We start from the raw sequence: 27,619 nt of genomic DNA on the forward strand, positions 1-27,619 counted from the left end.
AATTCACAGTTGGCCAACTGAAACACTTGACTTAAGAACTGTCAATAAAAATCGCGGTATATCAAACTTTTTTCCTATACTTAGCATCCTCTGTATATCAAAACACTGGGATGGGCTGGATTAAAAAGGTTAGAAAGTGTCAATGATGTCTAGAAGATGCTTCAAGTCAAAGCTGGATTCTTGTTTACACACCGAAATTTAGAATATTCTAGGACTCTGAGGACCAAAGGCTGAAAATCTATAAAAATGTGGTTGTCGCAAGACATATGACTTTTTCAACAGGGGCGCGTACTGAAAGTTGAGGCACAACGCTACCTCTGCACTGTCTTCCTGCTCGGCATTGGCGCGTCTCTCTCTTAGTTGGACCGGCCGCAACTCTCTAACGAGTAATCCCATTGAAACAGTGCAGCACAGATCACCAAGCCTTCTCATCACGACAAAGTGAAGAATGATGGGGAGTACCCCCTCCTGCCTTGTTTGCATACTTTCCATCTGACACACTATTCGACTCCGACCGATCATCTTTCACTCTAGAAGAGGAAAAACAGACAGAGACAGACAGACAGAGGGAGAGAGTTGAAAGAAGACAGCAAACACAGAAAGTTGAGAGAAAGAGCAAAACAAAAAGAGTATCGATCAGATCCATGAGAGTGCGATGGACAGGAAGTAACCCGGGGACACCACGATGTAAGGCTCAAAGGATTTGTGTTTCCGCCTCAATTAGTCCGGAGAGATGCGTATTTCATCTCTCCACATTAAATGAAGTCAAACAATTAAACAAGACTCCCGATTGTTAAAATTTTTTTATCATCAAATCTGTGCATGTAAATAGCAATAAAATTATCCGAAAGAGTTTGAAATTCCGCAATTTTATTCCAATCAAGATGGTCTGTAAAATTACTTAGAAAATGTTCATCTAATTGTCGATATTGGCAAATTAAATCCCATGTTGCGTAATTAATATGCTGTATAATAAATTTGATGTAAAATTTGTACTTTTTCCGTGTTCCCAATTTAACTTATCCGCAAATTCTGAAATAAATGTGTGGGTTAAATCGTGTCGCCAACTGATGATATCCCAATCAATATAATTTTTAAATTGCCGAATAGTGTGTTCCTCTAAGTGCGATGATGAGAAACTTTTCCAGTCGATTGGGGGTCTACAAAGAAATAAACAAACATTTTTTAAATATTATTTGCTCTTTTATTTGAGTATATACTAAATAATATTTGAGTACATTATAAGTGTATTCATTCAGAATTGGATGCATTAAGAGTACAAAATCTTTTTGAAATAATGTAATTTCGTAACGGTCTTCAAAACCTATTTTTGAGATAAGGTAATTTTGTTAATCTTCAGAAAAGAGAATTTCGTTACAGTCACCAAACCCCTCTTTTTGAGAAAAAGCAATTTCTCGACATTCATCAAATACATTTTCGAAAAAATCTTTGTCAATGAAGTGTAATGAAGTTGGATAGTCTATAAGAGTTGAATGCATAGTTTTTCCATAATTGTACTGTACATCAATATTCCAATATTTCCATAAAAGTCACAATTAATTATTCCAGCATTAATTAAAATATCATTTAAAGATAAAGAAAATTTCGGGACTATTCTTGCACACCAGTTATTAGGCATTTCAATAGCCAGATCGGTAAATATTAGTTTTTGTTCACGTGGCCAAATTATGGTGTCACAATTAAAAAATAAATTATATCATGCAGAAGTTTTTTCTGGGATTTTAGCAGTTTCGGATAGTTTCTTAAAAAACACAAATTCTACAAATATAAATAGTTTCAAATATAATAATATGCTTACATTTGTTTAATATGTTTTAATAAAAGTTATTTTTAAAATAAAAACTTACCACCATCAGAGCTCACGATTTTCTTGTTTGTAGAATTGATCTTGCAGGAAATGAGTTATTCGCATCCATATATACTAGCATTTGATGCAATTTAGTTGGAAAAAGTAATTACTTCTAACTGGATTGAACCGGTCTATTCCAAGAAATTGACTACAAAAACTAAGTTGTGTCGTGAGAACACCTCAAAATTTGTATTAGGTGTAAATTGATAAAAAGTAAATATTATTGATATGTTTTGAAATAAGATTCAGGACAAATTTTAACCATTTTAGTACTGAAATTGCTGTCGTAAACTTTCCTCCACAAATCTCCCTATATTTTCTTTTCCTCGGGAGGACTATTATTTCCAAATACCTTGACTCACTTGGCACCACACACTTAAACCAAATTTATCTGAAAAATTACTTGTGATTAGTGCCACTCATATGCCTACTACTGCTGGATGACAGGCATAACAAGTAATGTTTTCCTTGTCTTCTTTCTGTTCTCAAACTGAAAACAAAAAGAAAAAATATCAGAACTTTTGAATTTTTCATAAATACACAATATAATTTTTGTGAAAACAATCAGTGTAACTATGACTTTTCCTGCCACAAAAGTAAAAACTTTGTCCAGGACAAATAAATCATCACATCTTAATTAATCTTAGCAAACCTGATGTTCTTACCCTTATTTCAGTGAGGTACACCTCTATTATTTTGTCAACTAGATTCATTCTGAATGCTAAACTATCTTTTTTGACACAATACAAATACCTACTAAATGAAAAAATATTATTTCCTCTCCCCTTTTCTTGCCACTGGATAATCATGGATATACTGATCTAAACAATCAACACCTCCCACTGTGCCCTAGTCGACAACAACTTGTGGCTTTATTACTATCTTACACGCATGCATTTCTTTCCTTATCACTGTAGAACTGTGGATGTAGAGAGTAAAGTAACAGGTCTCTTATCTTACCATGCCATTTTATAATCATAACTTTACCTCTCTGCATCACCACTGTCTCTCCCCTTTTCAATTTTTATCTTGTGAATTTCGGACAGAATGGCTCTTCTATTCGTCTGTAATATTCCTTAAAAATTGATGCGGCATGATAGAAAATAATCCGCTAACTGTGAGGAAGTATAAAAATTATCTGTTAGACAGATAATTTTTATACTTCCTCACAGTTAGACATTTATCATTGTTAGACAGTAGCCTCTGTCTAACAATGAGTCTGCTAACGACAAGACTATTTGAAAACTCGGCGGCATTTTTTTATATTTTTCATTCAGAACAGTTTCTTTTCCAGTATAAATAATATTGTATAAATATCTAAATGCAGATTCACACATATTATATAATTTCACACTTAACAAGACTGTTTGAGAGAAATGTATTGTTTCCACCCAAGATGGCCCTTGAAAAGCATTAGACTTTCATCTATTGTTATGTCTCTTTCTTGGACACAGTATCACAAAAATTATTTTAGATTTATTATTACAGGCCAAATTGTTGTTGTTTTGGATTCATGTGTGTGTCTGGATTGTATGTTCCATTATTGATGAAGTGCAAAATTTTTTTTTGTATCTAAAAATCTGTTTTGGTTATAATTTGCCAAAAATTGGTGTTGCCCGTGAACCAATACATCCTCTCATCTGGTTTTCGCATATTTTGTAATATTCACATGGTCAAAATACATACATTTTTCCACAGTAAATAGTTGCCACAGACTCCTTGATGACTGTAGTCTTCGAATAGCAAATTGGTTTGTCTCTGCAACTATCGTATTCACTAATTCATCATCAAAAAATAATTGGGAGTACTCCAACAAGTCTGAGGTATTGAATATATTTCAGAAACGTCCTGGATTTTCCACAAAAGAAAACTGCACAGGAGGCAGAGGAGGAGGAAGAGGATTTTCAAAGCTTATCAGGCACCATCCTCTAGCAGAAGCATTATCGCTATCATCAGAATCCATTGCAGTTCTGCTTGGCCAGCTATCCTCAGATCCACTTGATAACTGAGCTTATTCAAAATCAGAACCTGACACTGCCAATAAAATAAATTATCTAAAAATCCACTTTTTTTTTATATCTTATTCATAAGAAAACAATTAGATAATATTCTCTATTAATATAATTATTACAAACTTACTTGATAACTAGTAGATAAATTCTATATAAAAGAAATTATCCGGAAATTCAAAAGGCACAACAGAGCACAAAACTAAAAGAGCACTTGCAAACAGAAAAGCAAGACTATGTTTTTCTTTCGAATAATTGTAGAATTTCTCAATCAGAGGATTGGGAATTTCGGCACTTCTATTTAATTCTATTTCTCCTTGAAAACTTTCCTGAAAATAAATAAATTTGTTATAGAAATTTTTTTATGTAAGAAGCTGTGTATAATCATCAATAAAAAATCAGAACTAGTTTCTCATCTAACAATAATCAGTCGAAAGATGGTGAAATTTAAAATAATCATCATCAAAACAATCTAAACCAGCAGTGCCCAAACCATAAGCTGTGGGCCAAATTGGGCTCAGCATACATCTACATAGCACGCAAACAGATACTTGACACATCACTTATGATTGATAGAAACAGACTTACTTTTTGTACATCTGTATTATACAAAATATTCATGGGTCGCATACCTACAATTTACCGTATATTTCCGCACATAAGACGAGGTATAAATTTTCGTCAAAGTTTTATAGTTTTAGCATATAAGACGACCCCTAAACTATCAATGGCCTATGAATTTAGTTTACATCAGCAATCATCATCTGAATAATAACACTGTATAGTGTATACGGAATTATGTCCTATTCGTACTTTTTCAAATGAACAAATTTTATTTTCTGCCTGGCTATTGTTGCAAATGTTTGCACTGATTTGGGCATTCGGATAATGACCTTGACTATTCACAAAAATGTCGTATGGGCTATTCTATTTTGTGGACGTGCCCTACTCTCTACTAGTAAACAATTACGATTTGTGCATTTTTTATAATAGTTTTAATTTATATAAATTTCAATCTAATTTTTTTTGTATCTGTCCTATAAGACGATCCTGGATTTTGGGGGGCTTTTTTTTATGATTCAACTATCATCTTATCTGCGGAAATATACGGTATATGCAATTTGGCCCACCTGTCAAAAAGTTTGAACACCACCAGTCAAAGCAATATAATATAAGCTTACCATTTTGACGATTCTAATAAAAACACGGTACACGGATATAAGGACACACTAGGTGAAACAATCTTAAGACAGTCAGGACTCAACAGAGCTTAACATACAACTTTTTAAGAGATGCACTACTGTTGATGGCAACTCACTGCCTGCAGCATTTCACAGAGGGATAAACCTTTACATCCAAAGAATCAGAATTTTTTAAAAGCTTCCTTGCGGTGTATACCATATCTGAAAGAATGAAATTTCAATTTTAAATAAATGCATTTCTCTACTTACAATTCTTAATAAGTTTTAATATTACAATAAGATCATTAAAGTTTATTTGTTAACCATTCAAAAAATGTCACTTAAAACTTAAATTAGCACAATCTGTAGTGGATCAAGAACCTAAGGGAGGCTAACTCGAAAGTATTGGATTAATTAACTACCAGACTGGAAGTTCTTATATGGTGAATTGGAGCCTCTCCTTCCAGCTTTCAATATTTGGTCTGAATTTTCATTTATCTTCTTCCATTCGAGATTAATGACGACCAAATGACAGTAGGAATGTATAGGTCTGAAATTTAAAAATTGCAGCCCAATAAGGACCTCTTATTAACACAAGCATAACCATATTGTCTATCCAATAAACCATATTTGCCATTATAAAAAGCATTTTAAGTTAAAACAAATTAATTTCCTGTGTTGATAGGAGAGGGCTTATGCCCCTGTACCTCCCTTAAATGTGTTAAACAATTCATTTAAATCTTTTTAACAGAGAGCTCTCTTCTATTCCATGTTAAAAATCTTATTCAATTTATTTTTATTGGCTTGAGAATTTCAAGAAGTATATCAAAGATGGACAGAAGTTACTTCTGCCAAACAATGTTAGCATTTAAGTATTTTCTGTGCACTTCTACATGTAATTCATTAAAAAAACATTATAAATTTAAGTACAGTTACATATAAAACCAAATGCAAAGTATTTAATATGCTTAATCAATTTGTACAGCTGGTTTCTTAAGCTATAATAAAGCTACTTAATTATTAAGTAGCCTTATTATATCTTAAGAACTTAATTAAGAAGCTTAATTACTAAGATTAGAGAAGCAAGAAGAGTAAGATTGTAGAGATAATGGATTTATCTCTTGTCAAATATAATCAGTAATTGTGCTACGTATGGCTGTTTTAATTATAAGATACAAAGTGATCACAAGTCGTTTTACAGATTCCCTAAAAACAAACAAGTGTAAGTAAATTAATAAGCAATTAGATCGTTTTCATTTAAGTCAACATTCCTTCTTTAAAATATTTTTATCATTCAACGTATGTGTTTATATCGATTTTCAGATGCCCTCAGTGGGTTATCAAGAGCAGAAGGTTCGATTTAGATAAAATTTTGAAAACTAAAGGGCCGGAATATTTAAATAAAAATTACGTCGCTGTGTTCCGACCATTTTACAGAAAAAGATTTTAGAAACAAAAATCTCTTAAGCCAAGGGTATGTAAAATTGTTTATTATTTGTTTACTTAATATTATTTAATGGTGTTTTTTACTATTAATTTTACAAAAATAATATTAACAAGAACCTTAGCATCGAAATCCATAAAAAGCTGGTTACAAGATTTAAGATTTGTTTTAGTTTTTCACATTATTTAGTTTTGTTTCATTTATTGTTTTATATTTTTTGTGCACTCTATTTCTTGTGGAAGAGGGAGAGTGCCTGATAAGAAGAAAATGTCTAGAGCCCCAAAGTAGGTTAATCCAGCCCTGTGTGCCCACACAGATTTTACATATGTTACAGGATCTGGCCTGGTGCAGTACCCTCACTATTAATTTATAATGTCAAGCAGACCACGATGAGAAGCAGCCCCAAGAAAAGAAAACTAGAAGAACCTTCAAATGTAGAAATGTCACTTGATGTAGAAACAGATGTAGCACAAACAAATGCAGAGCATTATGTGACAGGATGGGCATGCAGCAAATTACTCCATACCGAATGTAAAAATGTATTATCATCTTTTAATAATAATCAGGCTTACAGATAGGTAGCTTCCTGTTTAGTTTATTGTGCCTTATATACACTGTTTAAAAATTGGTCTTTTAGTTATTTTTGAAATGCTGAATAATTGTTGTTTGTCTCGGTGCCAATGATAAAAAACATCAAGGTTAGACAATTTATAAACTTCCAGATGATCTAACAAAAAAAAAGGGAAGTAAACAGAGAAACTGGAAAGAAAATTAGTTGATACACTCGAATCTGTAGCAGGCAAAATCATAATATCAATTAATTTTGAATAGTTTAGTTATAATACTCTACAAATGTATTTTTAATGGACAATCAAATGGAAGGTTATTACATCATGCCCGGTATTATAACAGGCAACTGTTTTAAGTGCTTGGAAATCTTAACATTTTGTTTTAAAAATTACCGTCGTACAGATATTTAAAAATTATATACACAATTCCAAGAAATAGTAAACTTGGCTGAAATTTTAAATATGTATAAATTACAAGGTGCTAAACAGTTTCAGAAAAATAACTACTGCCATTTATCGTTCTAAAACTGCCGCAGCCAAGAAATAGACGAAAGAAGAAATTTATGAAAAACAGAGACAGTCGGACACAAGAAAAAAGTAACCGACAGAGATAAATGGAAGTTTTCTAACAAAACAACAAGTAAATTAGCAGCTATCGGCTAGAAAAGTAGCTGCTAATTTACCAAAATCTGTGTCCCATCAAACAATGTGGTGGTGTGTTCATAATAACAACATAAAATACTGAAAAATGAAGCTGATACTAATTTGATACCTCTTCACAGGCAACAAAGACTTCAATAGGCAAAATCTGTCAAGAGTTTGACCAAGGAGTAGGAAAAAGTAGAATTTAGATGGACCAGACCATGGATGGTTATGGATATTATTGGAAGGATGTGAAAAGAGAAGCCAAGTTAGAACGAGTAGTCAGTCAGGAGGTGGCAGTGTAATAGTTTGGGATGCTTTTGGATTCAGCAGAGAAACTGATATTGTCATTGTTGATTAAAAAAAAAAATGTCTTCTTCGAAATATCAGGATATGTTAAAAATAATTTAATTGCACTTGGACCTTTAATTGGTGGAATAATTGGATATTTCAATGAGATAATAAGATAAAAAAGTATTAGACTGGTCTTCTAGAAATCCAGATCCTAGTCCAACAGAAAATTTATGCAGCATAATAATAGTAGTTCATGGTCAAAACAAGCATTATGATAAGTAAACCAGTTAAAATTACAAATGTGTTTGATGTTATTCAAATGAGGTCCAACTGAATATTAAATGATATGAATTTTACCAAATATATAATTATGCTAATTTAAAACCAGTTCACAATTATTTTAATCGTCATCAAACATTAATGACAATGATCTTTAACATAAACTATATGTGTTTCTGGAGGGGAAAGAGGGGCACCAATAAAGTATCGGGCGCCAGTTACGTTCGCTACGCCACTGCTAAAATTTTAAAAGTATATTACAAGTGGAAGTCAAGTAATTAAAACTAAATTGTCGTCTTCGCAATTCAATTGGCAAAACAAATGCCAACAACCGTAAAAACATCAGTTTATGCTTGTTCTTAACTTTAAGCTTCTGTACCTTTCTAAAAGTTTTGCCTTCGTCCCTGTCATCTTGCTCCCTAATTCATTTAATTTTTTTTCATAATTCAGCAACTGTTACATTCTCTAAGACAACAATATTTTTAAAAGTAGATTAAACTTCCCGTATAGTTTCCACTATTTACTCACTACCGGAAGTTAAGTATACGTCGAATAGATACTAGTGCAACAAGTCACGAGATTTAAATCATACATGCCCCGTAATTTGGCATTTAGTACGTTAACACTAACATTTACAACTGTCGTTGGACATCATCATATTGTCACGTAAAGTAGACAATAATATAGAGATCCAAACGTTTCTCTGCACAGGAAGGGAACGCCAAAAATGATTTAAAACTCATTCCTGGAGCTTATCTGTGCCCCTCTATAAATTAACAACAAATTTCACACACACCATTACACAAATCAGTCACTAAGGTTAATGTTACCTTAGGTAGTCAAGATGGCGGTTCGTCTCCTATTCCAGCAAGGAAACAGTGGGACGCACGTTTGTCATGGCGCAACATAGCCTGTATGGCTCTTGTGCCAAAAAACTAGAACTAACTAACTAACTAACGGGACGCACGTTCTAACCTAACCTAACCTATTCTAATAATTATGGTAATTTATTAGAGTAGGTTAGGTTACGTTAGAACATACATCCCACTGTTTCCTTGCTGGAATCGGAGACGAGCCGCCATTTTGGCTAACTAAGGTAACATTAACCGTAAAGGGTTCTGTATTTGGAAATTATCTATTAATTAAGGTTACATTTCCTCAATCATTTACTTCAATGCAGCCTCCAATTATAAATGAGTGTATTTTTTTTATTGTGAAAACAGAATAAAAAATTACACTATTTACAATCACAGGTTAATAACTAAAGTAGAACATTTGTATCTTCTCTAATAGTGAACAAATGAATGTCATCTTTTTCCACTTTAAGAATTACATTTTTATTTTATAATTAAGAGGAAAAAAAAGGTGTATATTTTATAAACTTCTACCCTAATTTCAATTACTGTTCACATCAATTAATCGAAGACTCGGAAATTTACTATCGAATTCTTATAGTTAACCACACAGGGCATTGTTATAAGTCAGAGAACCATTGCGGCCCAAAAACTTATTTAACACTTGAAATCCTACATATAATTAAACAAAAATAATTTATTTACTTATAATTACCATTACTTTATCTCTGCGCCAATACACAATTGTTTTTGAAACGAATATCGACTCGATGCACGTGGATTGAAAAACCACGTTCAGATCCCGCGTGCTTACCTCCGTTTCTTAACGACTGGCATTAAAATTACGTAGGATCTTCGAGAGTCGTCTCCGATGAAATGTCGGAAAATTCCTTCTCTCTTCCACAAAATATCAATCTTTTCACGTGCATTAGGCCAAAATACCTTAAGATAAAATCGTCAGGTTCGTCAATCACACCTAACCACGTCGAAGACCAAGTTACAAATGCCACTTTCTATCGAATAACCGAAGTTCGACAGTATGCAAATAGCCAAAAAATCGCTATTCTGTTTTTACAATTTGAAAAATTTCTCACTGCGTCGATATTGTCTTTTTCATTTTAAATTATACGTATAAATAATATGTACGTTTTGGTAAAATAACAGCCTTCAAAATAGTTGCTTAATTCGTACAATATATTCCATAATAGCGAGGTTGAGGCCGAAGTTTTAAACGCGAAAACGTGTACGTCGGACGTTGAGCGCCGCTTTCCTGTAAACCTAGAAGTTTGACGATGGCGTTTGGAATGTCAAGCATGATTCCGGTGACTTTACAAACGCCATTGTCAAACTTCTAGGCTTACAGGAAACGGCGCTCAACGTCCGACGTACACGTTTTCGCGTTTAAAACTTCGGCCTCAATCTCTCTAATTATAAAATGGCCGCAAACGGCATGGCTACATCTATATGGTAATTTTCCGAAAAATTTGCTTTAAAATATATTTGTGAAAGTACTGCGCTTTGCGTTTTTACTAATCGTGCGTGGTTGAGTTGAGAATGCGTGACGCATTTGAACGCGGGAAACGTTGCGCGTCGGGAAGTCTCTTTCGAACGAGAGAACCAAACTACGACCTGTTCTTTCCTTTTAGAATTTTGTACGTGAAATTTCGAACACGCTTGTATCGGTCCTCAGTTATACTATATTTTCATACACTGTATGTACATTTAATATTCTGTGTAAAAATTGCAATTTCATGTCTGAACATATTTATATTTTTAAATCTATTCTCTACGACTACGTTGTTTCAGTTTAACGAATGCTTTGGCGAAAAGAATCACGGCATTCAAAGTACAACTGCTTTTTAAAGTTTCTTGTAAAATTTCACTCGAAATGTCTGCAAATCCACGTGAAGTGTCTTGCTTTCGCTAAATTTGTTTCTTCGATAAAGTTGTTGCAGGTTAAGTCTTGTAGTTTTGAACGTTCGGTATTTCGCCGTTTCTTTTGTTTGCAACTGCTTGCAACGTTAATAGGGGCGATTTCGGTTGGTTCGGAGCAGAACGCTAGAATTCAGCCAATTGGATCGAAAGCCGTGTCAGTACAGAAAAGATTCCGCCAAGACGCGTTTCTATCAGCCAATAATAGTTCGTCTGGTAGTCACGTGAGAAAATAGAATCACGTGGTGTTTTAATGGCGGAAAGTTCGACGCGGTTAACCGAGATAACACATCAGAATAAAGAGGAAAGGATAATAAAATTTAACACAAATTCTACACAAATAATCATATATAATTTAATTCAAAGAACAAACTACCGAATCTTACTCGAAACAGCATTCTTTATCGAGAGATCATAAGCCTATTTTGTACACCAGTTCTTTCTCGATTCAAGAAAATATCTCTAATCCAAAGTTTTCGTTCGAATCTTCGACAAAATCGTCTAATTAAATAAAACAAGCAATACAAAACAAAATTTGTAAAAACGCGGATAGCAGAAGTCTCGGTATCGTTCGCCATCTTAAATACTGAATGCATGCGCCGAAATGTAAGCGGATTGCCGCTTGTGTAGTTGTGCTGCCGCGTGGCGAAGATGCGTTTGCAACACCGCTTTTCCTTGCCGCGCCGCATGTGTACATCCTTTTTGACGCATGTGAAATTAGACGGCCGGATGGCCGAGCGGTAAAGATGGCAGCCTACCGCTCTGGGGGACCCGGGATCGAATCCGAACGGGTCGAATAATCCCCAGGAATTTTTCGGGGGTGGTCCGTTTGGATATGTCGGGCCCCGTCCCTCATCACCCGGTCGCCCCATTGTGGGCCTGGCCGAACCCATAATGGGCCTACTAAAAGAGGCCCTCTTAGTGCCCACAGGGTGGAAAGAGTTAAAAAAAAAAAAAAAAAAAAGACGCATGTGAAATGATCGCATTATGATACTTTGCTTGAACGTTGTAATTTTTTTTTTTTTTTTTACTTAATAACAAGGATCAGTTTCCGAACCCAGCGATTGCAGGTTCGCGTCCCGCCAAAGTCACGGTTTTTGCAATTTACACAAACATAATTTCTGTACTCTGTTATAGGTTTTCGTCCTAGTTCCGAAACTGAAATGTCGCTGTCTTCGTAGTTGCACGCTACATGTTTTCAGGTGCAGAAGACATACGCTTTAATAAACACACGTAGATAGTTTTTTAATTAGTTTTGTTAACGCAAAACGTCACAGAAGCAATCTCTCACAATTTGGCCGTCTCGTTTTATTTTTTCACTTCTTCTGACCTACGGGCACTAAGAGAGCTTCTTTAGTAAGCTTATTATGATTTCGGTCAGGTCCACAATAGAGCGGCCGGCTGATAGGGACGGGACTCGACTATCCGAATGGACCATCTCCACTAAAAATTCCTGCAATTTTTCCCGAAACCCGTCCAGATTCGATTCCGGATCCTGCAGAACGATAAGCTGCCACATTGACTGCTCAGATATCTGCCCATTCTCCTTACCGGCATGTTAAACCGGAGATGAGATTTATAAAAATCCTGTCTGCAAAGAGAAAAGAGGCGTAACGAAATTTTGTTATAATATTGAATTACATGAAGAAACAAAAAAAAATGGAAGCATAAATTTAATTCTTTTAAAATAATAATAATTGAAAATAAAAGTGTGTGAGATGCGCTTCTAGTAGCGAGAGTTTCAACCATTTCAAAAAAAAAATTGTATAAAAAAGAAACTAAACTTCACGAAGCGCCTCTGGTGACGATTTGAGTAAACGTTTTGGAACACGTGTTTTTGTTATTGTGGGTGAATGTCATGTCGGACAATTGTTAAAGTAAATTTCGGGCTGAAGTCTCCATATAAACCTACGGGAGAAAGAAAGAAATAAATAAATTTGGTCTGTAATTAGCATCGTCCTTGCGATTTTGAATTGTTTTAAATATCTTTTACCGTCTTAAATTTATTTTTAAGCGAGACATGTTCGAGTTTGGCGTAGATATTGCGGTATTACAGGGTGCTCTTATCTCATCCTTACGTAAAGTGAACTCACAACAGGTACTTAATATTTACTTTTGGTATAATTTGTGCTATTATCAATTTAAAATACCTACTTTCAGGAAGCAGATGATGACATGAAAGAAGAGAGTGTACCTTTAAGCAAGGAAGAATGCATACAAGTTGCTGGTGCTGTTTTTAATTCGTGTCTGGAGTTAATCGATGAATTAAAGAGCCAAACTCTTAATTTTGAGGAGGAAAACTGCAAGAGAAGAATGCATGCTTCCATTTTATACACAGTAATGAAGTATGGCTGTATCTTAAATCACTTTTTAAAATGATCTAGGGAACATCTGCAAACCACATAGCCTGGCTGTAGCAGTAAGCCAGTGGGCTACAACGGGGAGAATCTGGGTCACATTCTAGCCTTTTTTAAAAATAAAACAATTGTTCTAGTTGCAATATAGCTTATTATCTGTTGAAAGTGTGCTTTACACATATCACTTGCAGGGAGGATCACAGAATTAGGGGAAACTGTTAGAAGCAATGTCGGTCGGAAGGGACAATAAATCGACGATACCAATCGAGCCATACGATTGCCGTATTGAACTGGACTACTTTACCGTTACTATTAATAATTAAATTCTTTCAGAATATTATAAATTAGTTAATAAATATTAATTTAACCATTAAATTTTATAACACCGGAGATGGTGTCTAACACCGACCTCTAGTACCAAATTACTCGGAATTTAATTATTAATAGTAGTAGTAAAGTGCCTGATTTAATATGGCAATTGTTTGGCACATTATTAAACGTCAGGATTTGAGATGTTTATATAAATATTAATTTGCAACTGATAAGATGACAGTGGCATGAGTCTATGTAGTTGTATAAGAGACCTCTGTCCATGTGCTTAGCAGGGGAATAGTTCCAAAGTTTTTTAATTGCAAGCATTGTAACATTTTGTTGCATTCTATAATTTTATTTTTAACTGATCTTTGTTTTATTGTATGTTTTTACGTTTCTTCAGAAGGGTTGCAACAAAGCTGTTATTGTTCTCCCACCTGATGTCTAAATTTAAAGATAAAATAATTAAAAGTAGACCTACTTGATTGTCTGACTTCATTAGACTATAGTTTTAGGGGTAGGGGGTGTCACTTGTTTGGCCACAAAGAATTGTTGGGAAGAGAAGGGTCGAAATTTACAAAATATCAGACTAAATGGTTTGTGAATGTTCCTTTAATTGAGGAGTTTATATTTGATATTCTTTTCTTTATTGAAGCTTTCTAAACTTAAAAATGCTGATTTTTGTCATGGGTAATATAATTCAGTACTGTGTGATTTGTAATATTCTTTATGTGCTAGCATTGCACAATCAGTGATGTTAAGTCTGAATTTGCAAGCATTTCGGTTAGTTGTAAGTTTAGTTTATAAAAACTTGTTCGAAAAAAAAACAAATGTTTCTTTGGAAAGAAAATTCAGCTTCTGGAAGTAAGCATTGATAATAAATGTTTGGCTTACATGATTTTGATGCAAAGTATCTATTAAGTTATTAGCGAAATTGAGGCTGAAGTTTTAAATGCGAAAACGCTTACATCGGACGTTCGGCGCCACTTTCCTGTAAGCCTAGAAGTTTGGAAAGTCAGTGGAATCATGTTCGACATTCCAAACGTCATTGTTAAACTTCTAGGTTTACAGGAAAGCGGCGCCGAACGTTTGACGTATGCGTTTAAAACTTCGGCCTCAACCTCGCTATTGTTTCTGCAAATATCTTTTAGGTGATTGTTTATTAGCATTACTAGTAAGAAGACTTATAAGAACAAATTCATATGCCACTACTGCCAGTACACATAGTGACTCAACTTTTTCCTCCCCATCATGTGAAATGATGCGCTTTTTGAAACCCTTCCTCCTTAACACTAGAACTGCCGTATGGGTCGTTTTGACATGTATAGCTTATTGAATGTTGCATATCTTTTGAATTTTCAAAATTTTTTCTTTGAAATTTCACAAGTTTACCAAAAATTAGATTATCTTATAAAGAACCAAAAGATTAGATATATTTTTATTAATTTAGGAAAGATAAATTGAAAGGACAGAATGACTACTTCGAATCTCTTACCAATGTCTTTCCCGACATTCATTGGAATCTCTATTTTGAACTTGTAAAGGCTTTCCGATGGGAGGAATTTAACGTGGAGGTATGTGCATAAATAATGGTTATAAAATTTATCCTAATTTTCGATGTAAAATGTTTAAATTTATTTATGTTTGCAGTGTGTAGCTTCTCTTCCACTCGACGTTGCATGCGACATCATTCAGCTGAGTATCGAATACAGTAATGAACAACCTGTTGATAACGACGGATGCTTACTTCTGTGTTGCATTGGAATAATTTTACATCTGTGCTGTCAAATTGATTGTGAAGAAGAAACAGAGAGCATTATTGATCCAATACTCAAAAATATTACATCCAAGATTGAATTAATGCAACTTGAAGTGACTAATGGAAATAACAATAGTAACCAGTGTTTAAGGCTTTCTTTAGCTGTATTATCATTGATATTTAAACATATCTGGAACTTGAAATACGAAGATTCGGTTCTAGACTTCGATAATTTAGATGATCGATGCATTCCACTCGACGTTCTAAACGATGGAGGTTTGTCCAACAAGTATGAGAATATAACTCTGCGGCTACTGAGGCGTGTAACCGGACTTATAAATGTAATTTATAATATTATAATGTGTGAAGGAGGAAAATCGATAATTGTAAATTGTTTGAAAGAAAATACGTTAGTACCTACACAAGAAGTGTCGTCGTTTCGTTCTGTTGAAATTCCATTTAGAACTTTTGCCTTCTGCATATATCAGAACATCAAAGAGTTCTTAACTAGCGATTTTGTTCGGCAAGATCCAAATTTAGAAACAACATTCTTGCTGATGAAAGATATCTCGGAATTTTTTATCGATGCCTTTTCCTTTAATTTCTCTTCGGCTTGGATGTTGCATGGGACTTTAAGCTGGACGAATGATATTTTGCTTTATGCATATACTGGTAACATCTCTTTACATATCAAAATCCTTAATATCTACCATTTATAAATGAAATTTTTTTCTAATAATACAGAAATTTTGGATCAAATCTGGGGTAAAAAGAACAAAATTGCTGAAGACAGGTAAGCTTCGAGATATTTTTGTCGTATAGAAATTAATGCAATATCAAACTGGATGAAGTTAACATAAAAACTGAAAAACCCTGTATTATTCTACATTTAATTTTGAATATACAAGCATTTTTGGCCAGCTTAATTATCCATTATCAGGTTTGAATCACACACAACTATGGAATTTTGAACCAATTTTCTAGAATATCATCAGTTTGATCCCAACATTGGTGAGTTAACATAGTCAAAAATGTTTGTTTATTGAAAATTAACTGCTGGATGATAAAGTATTTTTGTTTTGATAATACAGAAACCATAAATGAAAATTTATTGTTTACATAACAAGAAAAAATGACATATTAGAGGCTCTCTTATTTTTAGTATAGTGGAATTCCTTGAAAGACGGGAGCATCTGTTGTCTGAACCAAAATATTTAAGTTTATTAATGGATAATGTCATTCATAACGATGTCACCCAGACAGAGCAAATGATTAAGGTAAGCTAAAACTATCAATTTAAGATTGTAACAACTAAGTTTTTTCCATAATATTATACGTTACACTCTGCAGATCATCTTAAATGCATTTGCAAATCTGCCATCATCTTGTCGACAGCAAGAAGTTTTGAAAAACATTCTAGATTCGTACGGGATTCCAAGTGTGTTTAAAGCTAATGATTTTGAGGTGGAACTCACCCGCTTCCTAAATCAGATTGTTAGTTATCAGGCAGCCGAGAACACGGTAAAGTATCTTTTATAATTTTAATTAATGTCAATTTGAGAATCTAATGATTACAAATGAAAAATGTAGCCGAATCAGATCTATGTGTATTGTCTGCAATCTCCCGCAGACGTCATTACCAGTATGATTTTGCAAGCCATTAATAATAACAAACAGATTTACATTATATCGCAGGTAATGTTTAATTTTTCTGTTGTATAACTGTTTGTAGGGTGTCTGAATAGTTACTCTGCTGTGATAAATTTGTAATGATGAACAGTTTGAGCTGAGAGTTGTGAGTTGTATGTCCTACATTTTCACTTTTCCCGGGAAGCCGCAACGGAATGTTAGAAAATCCTCACGCTCTGGAGGAGCTGAACACAACAATTACCCAATGTATTGAACAGATCACTCCTGCCAACTTCCAGAATGTTTTTTGACTATACAGCTGATCCTTGATAGTCCGACAGGTACGGGATCAAAGGGGTGTCGGATTACCGAAAGTGATTACATATTTGGCATTGTTTTGCTAGTAGTAGCCTACAATATTCCTACATTTTATGAGTAAAATGCTGCCTAGGTTAATATGGAAATGAAACACCCATTTCGGTTAACTAAAACATGTTTATTAAAAGAAATATGGAAGCCAATAAATGTACATACAATATGTATAGGCATAAATAATACAGTACATACAGAACTGCTCACGGAAAACACAAGAAATGTGTGTCATCGTGTAAGAATTGGGTGGGGAGATTCATGTTGCGACATCCTTCTGTGCAAGCAGACACGTAACGGGACGGGGACTACGGTGACCTTGACGGGAGGTGCGTCGGACTACTGAGCACGTCGGATTATCAAGGGTCAGCTGTATTCAGTGTTGTGTGTGGTCATCTTCACGTCTACGGGGACATTTTCAATATTTGCTGTAAGAGAAATTGCAATATTGTACATAAAACCTTTTTCATTGCACAGTAACTTTTCGGACACCCTGTATTTATCTGTATAATAATTCTACAATTTTAATAGATGTTTCAAGATATATCGTTCTTGTGTCGATTCAAAGAATCAACCAATTCTCCATCATTGTTTATTAAATGCTTTTGTGATATTACAAGCGAAGAATTATCCGAACAAGAATTGAATAATGCAATCTCTTTAATACAAATATTAACACAGGTATTGATGTTAAATTTGTGAAAATTTTAAAGTAATTTTATTTTGTATGTTGTAGGATATCTAATTAGATGAAATTGTAATTGATATCAAATTAATGTAATGATGTTTCTAGAAGGATGATGAGAAGGAGTTGATTGTATCTCCTGACGACCTTTTCCTATGGTACATTTTACCAAATTTGAAAACATCCGGGCCACTCGAAACATTAGATTTTGCTCTTGGTCTTCTACAGGTAAGTATTTTTTAATGTGTTTATGTGTAGACATGGCAAAATGCAATACGTAATTCACAGACTTTTAAGTCATAAGTGAGTAAGTGTTTTTAATAATAACATAAAGGATGATGATTTGCATTGAACATAATTATTTGACTATGAACAGTAAACTTTGTATGAAAATTTACTTGAAAATATTGACTAAAAGAAAACAATGCAACAAAATTCTGTATGGTAGAAATAATACAGCGACATTTAAAAGTTTGGTGGCACCATTTGTTATGATATTTTAAGAAACTTTTTATATTTTTAATTATTATAAAATGGCAGAAAGCTTAATTTTGTGGGTAGGGAAGGGTTTTATAAAATTTGTAAATGCTAGTAACACAAAACAGTCATTAAGTCTGACCCTACTTGAGATATGACACGTGACCCTCCCCTCTATCTCCCTATCCCACTGATCTTTAACCACCAAAATTTAATACTATCAATCCCCCTAATAAACAAACCTACCTGCAAAATTTCAGAAATTTTGACTAAAAGCATAGGATTATCATTGACTTACTCCGAAACTGTGTCTTCTTTTAATTATTCTTTACTTCACAATTGGGTTCATAGGCAGACACTGGGCATCTTTAACATCACGCTTTATTCGGGAATATCTTACATGCCGACATGTAAGGTGCGTATGCCCGAAACACTTATCGCATATCAGGCATATTATCTTATTCCATTGTTCTGTAAAAAGTTGTGCATGCGCAACAAACCAAATCTTTTATTTACTTAAATATTATCGTTTTTAAGCTCATTAAAATCAGTTTTACATTCAGTAATCTCTTTGATTTTCAATTATAGTCTTGCAATATTTCATCTGCATCTTTCTAATTTGAGGTTTCTTAATCATAACAACAGTAATTTTTTTCTGAACAGATTCATAATTCTAAGATTGTTGTGCGTACAGATATTGGACTGTACATGATTAAAATAACACTGTAGAAAGTACACATACTGCTTTGTCTCTACCATCAACATTAATCAGTTTTATTTAGTTTTGGGAATTAGAATGCAGTGGCGTAGCGAGGGGATGTATTATGCACTGGGCGCCCCTCTGCAAGTGGCACCCAAATGGTCTTCAAGACAAACTGCGTTTCTGGAGGGGGGAGAGGGCGCCAATAGAGTGTCGGGTGCCAGTTATGCTCCGGGCACCAGTTATATTCGCTACGCCACTGTTAGAATCGTATATACAAAATTGAGATTTTGTCAGTTTTGATGTGTAATTTTATGCTGAGCGTCAAAGCCACTGAAGATTACATTGTCAATGTGATAATAAATCGACAAGTGTTTCAAAGACTAACTTTTAAGTCATTAACTCTACATAAACATGAGGAATTTACTGTAAATATGATGTTACATCACTGTATGACTTACATATCAAACAGTAAATTGACTTAATGCTGTATGCAATATTGTTTCTATAAACTTTGATTGCATTAAACTGTAAATTAATAATTTGTCTAGTTTTATATGTCAGGAACTTGTTATTGTTTTTATCAATAGGTTATTGCAGAAAGAATCTTGTTGGAAAACGAATATAAAGTGAACAGAGTAGCATTAATATTCTGTCTGTATCGACTGCTACGGTACTTCGGTCTGAAGAGAGATGCTGGAAGAAGACAAACAATACTCACTATTCTCACTTCTCTTACTCCCGGCTTACTGCAAAACCATACTGTTTCTGGTCAGTTTGTCTTTTTTTTTTTTCAGTTGTATAATGGCTTAAAGTAAGTTTTTTGATTTAAAAAATACACCTTTTTTAATTTCAGATGTACCTGTTAGGAAGTTATTTGACTATTTAAAATTGATCAATCCCATCTGGTATCTTCATCTTCTTTCAAAATTTGAAAATACGGAAATCGAGAGGGACGATCTCAGTAAGTTTACCTTATCGGCGCTCAAAACAAATTTTACATCAATGCAGTGTAACCATTTTTAGTTGCTACTTACAGAAGAGGTTTCACATGTATATCTATTAACCGGTAGTAATTTTGGAATGCAAGAAGAAACCGTTTCCAAGTTAATTGAAGAAAGGTCGAGAGGTCTTACCTGTGATATTTCTTACTCGTATTTAGTTATATCGTTGAGCGAGGTAACTAATTTTATGTTTTTGCATCTTAAAAGCTATTATTAATGTTATCTTTTGTTCTTTTAAAATTTATCTTTCAACACAATGTTCAATTTTAATTAAAGGACATGAACTGCTGGATTTATTGTGTTCTATAATAATAACCTTGTGCAGTTTTTTATTCTTGATTTCTGCCTTGTGGGCACTAAGATAGCCATCACAGTAAGGCCAGGCAACAGTGGGCTGGTTGAATGGCAGAGAACAGGATCCAACGTAGATCACATCCTGAAAAATTCCTAGGGTGTTTCGATGATCTGCATTGAATCTCTGTCCTTCAGAGTGGTAGACCAATGCATTAACTGCCTTGACCATTTCTCCATCATTCCAGTAGTTTAAGTCTTTTGATTGTTTGAAAATACATACAAGATTTTAAGTCATGATTGTATTTTTGTTTTGTTGGTGTTTTGGAGAAAGATTACTATTGCTAATTACATTATTAATAAAGAGTTAATTAATATTCCTTTCAGGTACTGCTCTCTTCTACATTCGAAGAATGGAAGTTCGTGTATTCGGTTGTCTGTTTGTACTACGACAGCAATTGCAATTTGTTTCCTTCAGATTTAGTATTGAGTGACGAAGTACTTAAATTTGGTATGGATATTTGTTCTAAATATAATTTGACAATTATACAGGAAATCCTCCTTAGAAATTCAAGGGATGAAATGATCGCGACTTTGAACTATCCGAGATTTGCGTATTTCTATACAGTATGCCAAAAGCCATAAACAAATGGAATATGGCTAGGTATACAGAATACTATTTTTGTCAATTAATAATAATTACTATAACAATATAAATAAACTGTAGGTAAACGGTGTATGTTTGGCAAGAACCTTGCAGGTTACCAGATAGGTTTTACCGTAATTTTGTGGAATGACTGGCTTGCACATAAAAATGGGGAAAACCAACAATCTGGTTAAACTGCGACTAAAATATAAAATTAATCAGATTTTAACAAAACTAGTTGTTAATTAAATGTTAAAGTAAACGTTTTTCCAAGTACAATAAAGTAATTTGACCGACTTAAAATCGAGAGTTTTCGTTTACAAGACAATAAAACAATTAATGACTTATTGACATTAGTAGAAGTAGTAGTTGGTCAGTGTGGGCTACACTGACCATCTACCCCGACCTTAAATCAGCATGCCAGCATTCCCCACATGAAATACAGTAAGACCCCGCTTAATACGCATTAAGCGGGGGACACTAAGGAAATCTGTGTAGAGAAATTCTTTGAGTTCTTTTTCGGAATCAGTATTCTCCAGTTCTACACGAATTTTTTGTTCTGCCAGTTCTTGAAGGTCGTCGTTGGTAAGGATCTCATCAGAAACCTGTGGTAACTCCTCAATATCCTGCTCGTACACATATCCTAGTCGTGCTGTATCGATTAGGTTGACAATTTGGTCAACTTAACGATACAGCAATAGGCTCTTCTGGTTGAGAATTCTTGGATACCTTCAGCCATAACTTCTTTCTCACTTTTTTCGTGCATCAGTTAATTCTTGGCAAGCCGAGTCGATATTTCCTATGGCATCCATGATGATATATTTTTTCAAAATTGCACAAAACAAACAGATATAAGGAATGTACAGTACTATGACAAATTGCCATCTTTTCCTGATTGGTTTGTTCTTGAAAATAATTGTATTATATACGAATCAATGAAATGCCATGATAATTTGAATTGGCGTAAATTTTGAGTTTTTCAAAGCTTCGAGCACACTGCGTTATATCAAGTCAGTGTTAATCGAGGCAACGTTAAGCGGGGTCTTACTGTATATGATTTCCTGGTCTTCCCCAGATAGACTGGCATGCCATTCATTCTGCGAAAATATAATATAAACAGTAAAGCAGAATTCCTCGAAATTTAGTCTAACTACTTTTTGGACCACTTTAAAAATAATTAAGTGACAAATATGGTATCCTACAGCCCTACAGATATCTCAATCTACTGCTCATAGCCAAATCTTGCAATCCCAAAACCCAGCCGTATTTTATGAGATAAGAGAAAAAGGGTAATCCATGGATAAGGTGACACCTGAAAATAAAAGCAAAGTCAGGTTAACCATATTAGAGTTGTTCTTGGTTTGTTGTTCTCTTATAGCATGGATGCACTTCGATCTAAATGAACAAGTTAACATAGGCATATCGCAGTTTGCACAGAATTTTCACCTTGAATTTCAAATTAGCCATATTTCGAACTAACCGAATTCCTTAATGTGTAAATCTTTATATCTCCGACCAGGAACTAATGGGATTTCAAATTAATGAGGATTTTCTGTATATTATTGCATAGCTTAAGAATTAAATAATATGCTAGTCTCATGCAGCCTATCTCAGCTTGTGTGTGTGTAGTGTTGCAGACTGTATTTTGGCTAGTGTGTAAAATGCTGATTGAAAGTCTGTCATTATTTTTAAACTACTAAATTCTAAAATGTCTAGTTTTGATAAAAAGATTGACCTAGTGTGGAATTGGAACCCATAACTTCAGTTTACCAGTAATGCTGTGGGACCTATTTTAAACATCTGTCTGCCCAGTAGGAACCAAGAGAGCTTTTTTTTTATTTTGGCAAGCCCTTAAGAGTGACTAGGTGGTTAGAGTCGGGGCATGACGTTTCCAGATAGACCACCCCTGAAAAATTCCTGAAGAGTTTTCACCCATCTAGTTTTGATCCAGGATTCCATAGAGTGGTAGGCTGCCTACTTTGCTTTATGGTCATCTGGCCTTGTAGTTTTAGTTTACTAAAGCTAAAATTAAAACTACAGGTACTCCGCACTTTCCGACCACTACGTCGTTAAGCAAGTTGGTCGATAAGCAAGGAGCTTGCGCCGGGAATATAGGATTGTTGTAAAATTATACAAATTATGCAACAAACTTCAAATTTATTCATAAAAAGACTATTAGGCTAATAGCGTACTATAATATAGTACTATAAGACAATTATAGTACGCACAAGCCTATTATAGTACGCTTAGTGCGCATGTCGCCATTTGCCACTGACCGACACTCAAGCTGAGAAAGGGGATTTCCCAAATTGCATGTCGAAACTCGATTAGTTGTAAGTGCGAGTGGTTGTTAAGCAGATAGGTCATAAAGTGAGGAGTACCTGTACAGATATAAAGACTAAAACTAAAACAGCACCAGTATAGATACTCTTACATTACAAAATTGCAAATATTTACTTCAATATTGCAGAAATCTTCATTCGATCAATGCAAAAACATGTTGAAATGTCAGTAGAGAATTAAGTAACTAAACTGCCTTATTCACACCATACTGGATGTATGACCAAAGCTACAAACATATTAATTTGTCTGCTGTTCTGAGAGACTTAGATTTGAATCCATGTCAGACCTTAAAATTCTTCACATTTTTTACAATTTTTTTCTACAATATATGGTTGATCTGTCGTAAGTTAGTTTCACTCTCAAGGAAGAAGTTGAATCGAGTCCAAATATTTTGTTAAAATCAGTGCATTCCTCCTGCATAAATTGCAACACTTCATAGTCGGTAACATTTTATCAAAAATGTACGATAACTGATAGCATATTTTTTTAACCCTCCACTTTGTGGGCACTAAGAGTGCCTTTTTAGCAAGCCTATTATGGATTCAACTAGGTTCAAATTGGAGTGGCCAAGTGGTGAGGGATTGGATCTGACATATCCAGTTAATTTACCTTCCAAAAAGTTCCTGGAATTTTTTAACCCACCCACATTCAATCCCAGGTCCCCACTGAGGTGGGTAGCCATTGTAACAATTAACATGAGACATTAATTACATTTTTCATTTTGATCTCTTTAATAGACCCTTTTTTAATCATGTCCATGCTGGATTCTGCTGTATTAATAATACATTATGGTTGGAAGATCTCAAAATTTTGCCACAACCTATTTTTTGACACAGCATTTTTTCCTAATTGGTATGGTACTATGGTAACAAAGTACCGTAGTAGATTTAAAACATCCCAAAATTACAAATATCAATTAACTTTGTTAATCTAGATGGATGGATCACCTCCCAAAAAATTTCTGGGGTTCTTTTTAACGAATTTGGATTTGATCGCAGGACCCTTAGAGTGGTAGGCTGGTTAGCCATTCTGCCATTTTCCAATATTTTTCTCATTTTAAAGAGAAATTTAACAGAAAATCTGTAATGCTACATTTGTTTGATTGGAGAATTCATGAGTTTTGCATGAATTTTCATTGTATAAATGTAGTAAAATTGTTATAAGTGTGCATTATCCCAATTAAATTGGTGTGTTATAGATGATAGAAGCATATATTACATGATACTTTGGATCAGTGGTTTCCAGAGTGGGCGCTAGTCCCTCAGAGCAGTGAGTAAACCTACAGGGGAAGCAGGGGTGCTGGATGCAGGGTCCTGACCAAATGGCGATTTATAAGCAAGAGTTGGAGTCACTGACAACCTTTTCCTTTTCTCTGTTAAAATGGGTAAGAGGAAACATTGCATTTAATGATTTCCAGATATGGAGAATAATGTATGGTAAGGACAAAGTGTGAGGTTCATTAAAAGTTTTTCTGTTTTCAAGCTAAGAAAGGCTTGTATGAGAAAATACAAGGGAAAATGGGTTAGTGGCATTGTGGGTACAGTTGGGGATCATCAAAAAAGTGTGAATCACTGCCTTAGATTATCATAGTATTTTGAGTTTTCAATTCTTTACATGAGAGTATAATTTAACAATAGCCAACCATCATTTAGAAAACCATAAAGTAGAATGTAGTATGAACTATTGAAATATTTATCTGGTTCAAAAATTATTTGGAATAGGTAATCTCATTTTTTTTTAACAGATATGTGCTCACTGAAAGCCATACATACATTCATTGATGCACTGTTACTACTAAACAACAACAAGGTTCCAGATATACCATGGCATTACATTCTTTCCTCTCTGAATAAATTAATTCAGGTACAGTTTAATCAGAATTAATGATATTGTATATAATTACACGTTAATTAACGTGTTTCGATTAATTTATAGGATGTGTGGAGTGCTTCTAATGAAAACGTCGATTTCGTAAGAAGCTTATTCTGTGAAATATGTAGATTGGCAAGCACGTTAGATGTGAAATTAATCGACGACGTTTCAATATTGTTACTCGATTTGGCTCGCAGATGGACGAGCTCCGCTTCGAGGGACAAAGAAAAGGAGAACCTGATGCTAAATTGTTTAAAAACTGTTACATTTTGCGAGTCGGTCGCGAATATTTTAAAGCAGTTCAATAAATGAAATTTTTAGTATCTTTAAAATTTTAATTTATCAATTATAACAATGTAGTATCGAATTTTCATACAATACGTAAATGTAAAAATTTAACTTAACTGCTTCTCACTGGATAATAGTACAGTAAACAGAGCTTTGTAGATTCAGAACGAAACTTTCATATTGGAAAAATATGTATTGACTGATGCCTTCAATCTATATTGATCAAAAATGTATGGATGAAATAGGAAAATGAGCTGATATTGATTTGAAAACATTAGACAGTAATTATGTTCTTGAAATTAAAGTTTCATTCTGAATCTACAAAGGCTGTTTAAGCTGTGTTTAATATACTGAAAATTGTTCAAAGTAAGAAATTACTAGAAATGATATTTCCTCGGAACTATTAAGAACAGTTTTACGTCAAGTGTGAAGAACGTTCCAGTTGGAACTACAAATGGTTTAGGAGTTAATAAGAGGGGATGAAATCGGGAGGGGTAAGGTGTCTTGGTTTTATGGTAGTATGGTAGTTTTCCTCATAGAAACACATTGATTCTGCGAAACCATTTAGCCTTCCAGTTCTGTCGGAACACTCTGAGTTCCGGAACAGGATTTCTCACCTCTAGAAATTAGTCTAAAAGTTTACTTTTGTTTTTTTAAATTCTTTTCACACTGTGGGCACTAAGAGGGCTGCTTTGATCAAGCTCGTCATGGGTTTGACCCAGTCCACAATGGGGCAACTGGATGGTTGAAGTATGGAGCCTAACATATTAGGGAGGAAACACCTTGAAAAAAATTCTTTCCCAAGTCTTCTTTGACACATTGTATTTTTCCGTGCATCCTGGATTGGTAGACAGATATTATAAGGGGCTGTTCATAAATGACAACCACACCGAAGGGAGATGGAAGGTTCTACTTCAATGGGCATCCATTTTATTTCAATAAAGTTTATACAGTTTATGCATTTTATTATTGACTAGTGGGTGGGCCCGGCGTTGCTCGGGCAAAATTAACGATAGTGAAGATTAAGATTATTACATTATAGTCAACGTTACCCATTTTCACAGAATGCAAGAATTGGGATCCCCTGTTTCCAGACTAATTAGAGAATTTTTAGATGGGTCTAAAAATATGTTCGATTTCCCGCAAAAACGAAAAAACTGCATCTGCGTCTTGCACGTCGCTTTTTCTTACCACTTCCATTGTTACGTAACAGTTCCATTGTTGATGGAAGTGTTAAGCTTTATTCCTGTCCCTCTCCCCCGTGGGGAAGAATTTCAAAAAATCCCTTCTTAGTGTGCGTTCTAGTGACGTACCGTAACTGTGTACCAAATTTCAAATTTCAACTCCTAACTGCTTGGGCTCTGCACTGATTTTTATTATCAACTCGTCTGCATAATATATTTAGAAGATTTAATCATGTCCCTCTCCCCTGTGGGGAGGAATTTCGAAAAATCCCTTCTAACTCTATTCTATAACATAGAGTAAGTTCTTTCCCACCATCAAATAATGTAAAAATGGAGGCCCTAAGCCATAGCTTATTTAGAATTTGTACAAATCTGGCCCTAGTTGTAGGCTCTTTTTTAAAATGAAGTCATGTGGATAAGCACAAACATGCGCCTATTGGCGATTTTCTAGTGGTAGTAGACTATTAAATCTCTGGTGTTTTATTTCTCTGTAAGCATATGTGTATATAAGGGAAACGAAGGCGTACAGTGTGTATAGGGGAAATAGCACGTTATATTTTTCAATGTATGAATCAGAAAGAAGATAACCAGGGTCTTGGAAATGCTGAGAATTGAATAACGACGAGAGA

At 34.3% G+C, this 27,619-nt stretch overlaps 1 protein-coding gene across 2 annotated transcripts; it reads left to right on the forward strand.

The window, feature by feature from the left end:
* The first annotated feature begins 12,908 nt into the window (after positions 1-12,908).
* On the forward strand, positions 12,909-25,850 carry LOC136981713 (uncharacterized). Of its 2 annotated transcripts, XM_067278057.1 has the most exons (17): positions 12,909-12,951; positions 13,089-13,172; positions 13,235-13,419; positions 15,194-15,317; positions 15,394-16,174; positions 16,247-16,295; positions 16,665-16,779; positions 16,853-17,023; positions 17,093-17,197; positions 18,032-18,181; positions 18,294-18,413; positions 19,953-20,133; positions 20,219-20,326; positions 20,402-20,541; positions 21,045-21,168; positions 25,391-25,509; positions 25,582-25,850. In XM_067278057.1, the coding sequence occupies exons 1-17, from the start codon at positions 12,928-12,930 to the stop codon at positions 25,828-25,830; spliced, it is 2,829 nt and encodes a 942-aa protein (XP_067134158.1). In that variant the 5' UTR covers positions 12,909-12,927; the 3' UTR covers positions 25,831-25,850. The 2 variants fall into 2 exon arrangements, with proteins under 2 accessions (XP_067134158.1, XP_067134159.1); XM_067278058.1 differs by lacking the exons at positions 21,045-21,168; positions 25,391-25,509; positions 25,582-25,850 and having other exon boundaries at positions 20,389-20,538.
* The last annotated feature ends 1,769 nt before the right edge of the window (positions 25,851-27,619 follow it).

The sequence above is a fragment of the Centruroides vittatus genome, unplaced genomic scaffold, assembly GCF_030686945.1.
Source record: "Centruroides vittatus isolate TY-2023 unplaced genomic scaffold, ASM3068694v2 contig_79, whole genome shotgun sequence".
NCBI lineage: Eukaryota > Metazoa > Arthropoda > Arachnida > Scorpiones > Buthidae > Centruroides > Centruroides vittatus.

Coding starts and splice junctions, on each gene's coding strand:
- LOC136981713 (XM_067278057.1), top strand. CDS start 12,928: ATGTCATGTCGGACAATTGTTAAA. Junction 12,952..13,088: donor CATGTCGGACAATTGTTAAA/GTAAATTTCGGG, acceptor TTTATTTTTAAG/CGAGACATGTTCGAGTTTGG. Junction 17,024..17,092: donor ATCAGGCAGCCGAGAACACG/GTAAAGTATCTT, acceptor TGAAAAATGTAG/CCGAATCAGATCTATGTGTA.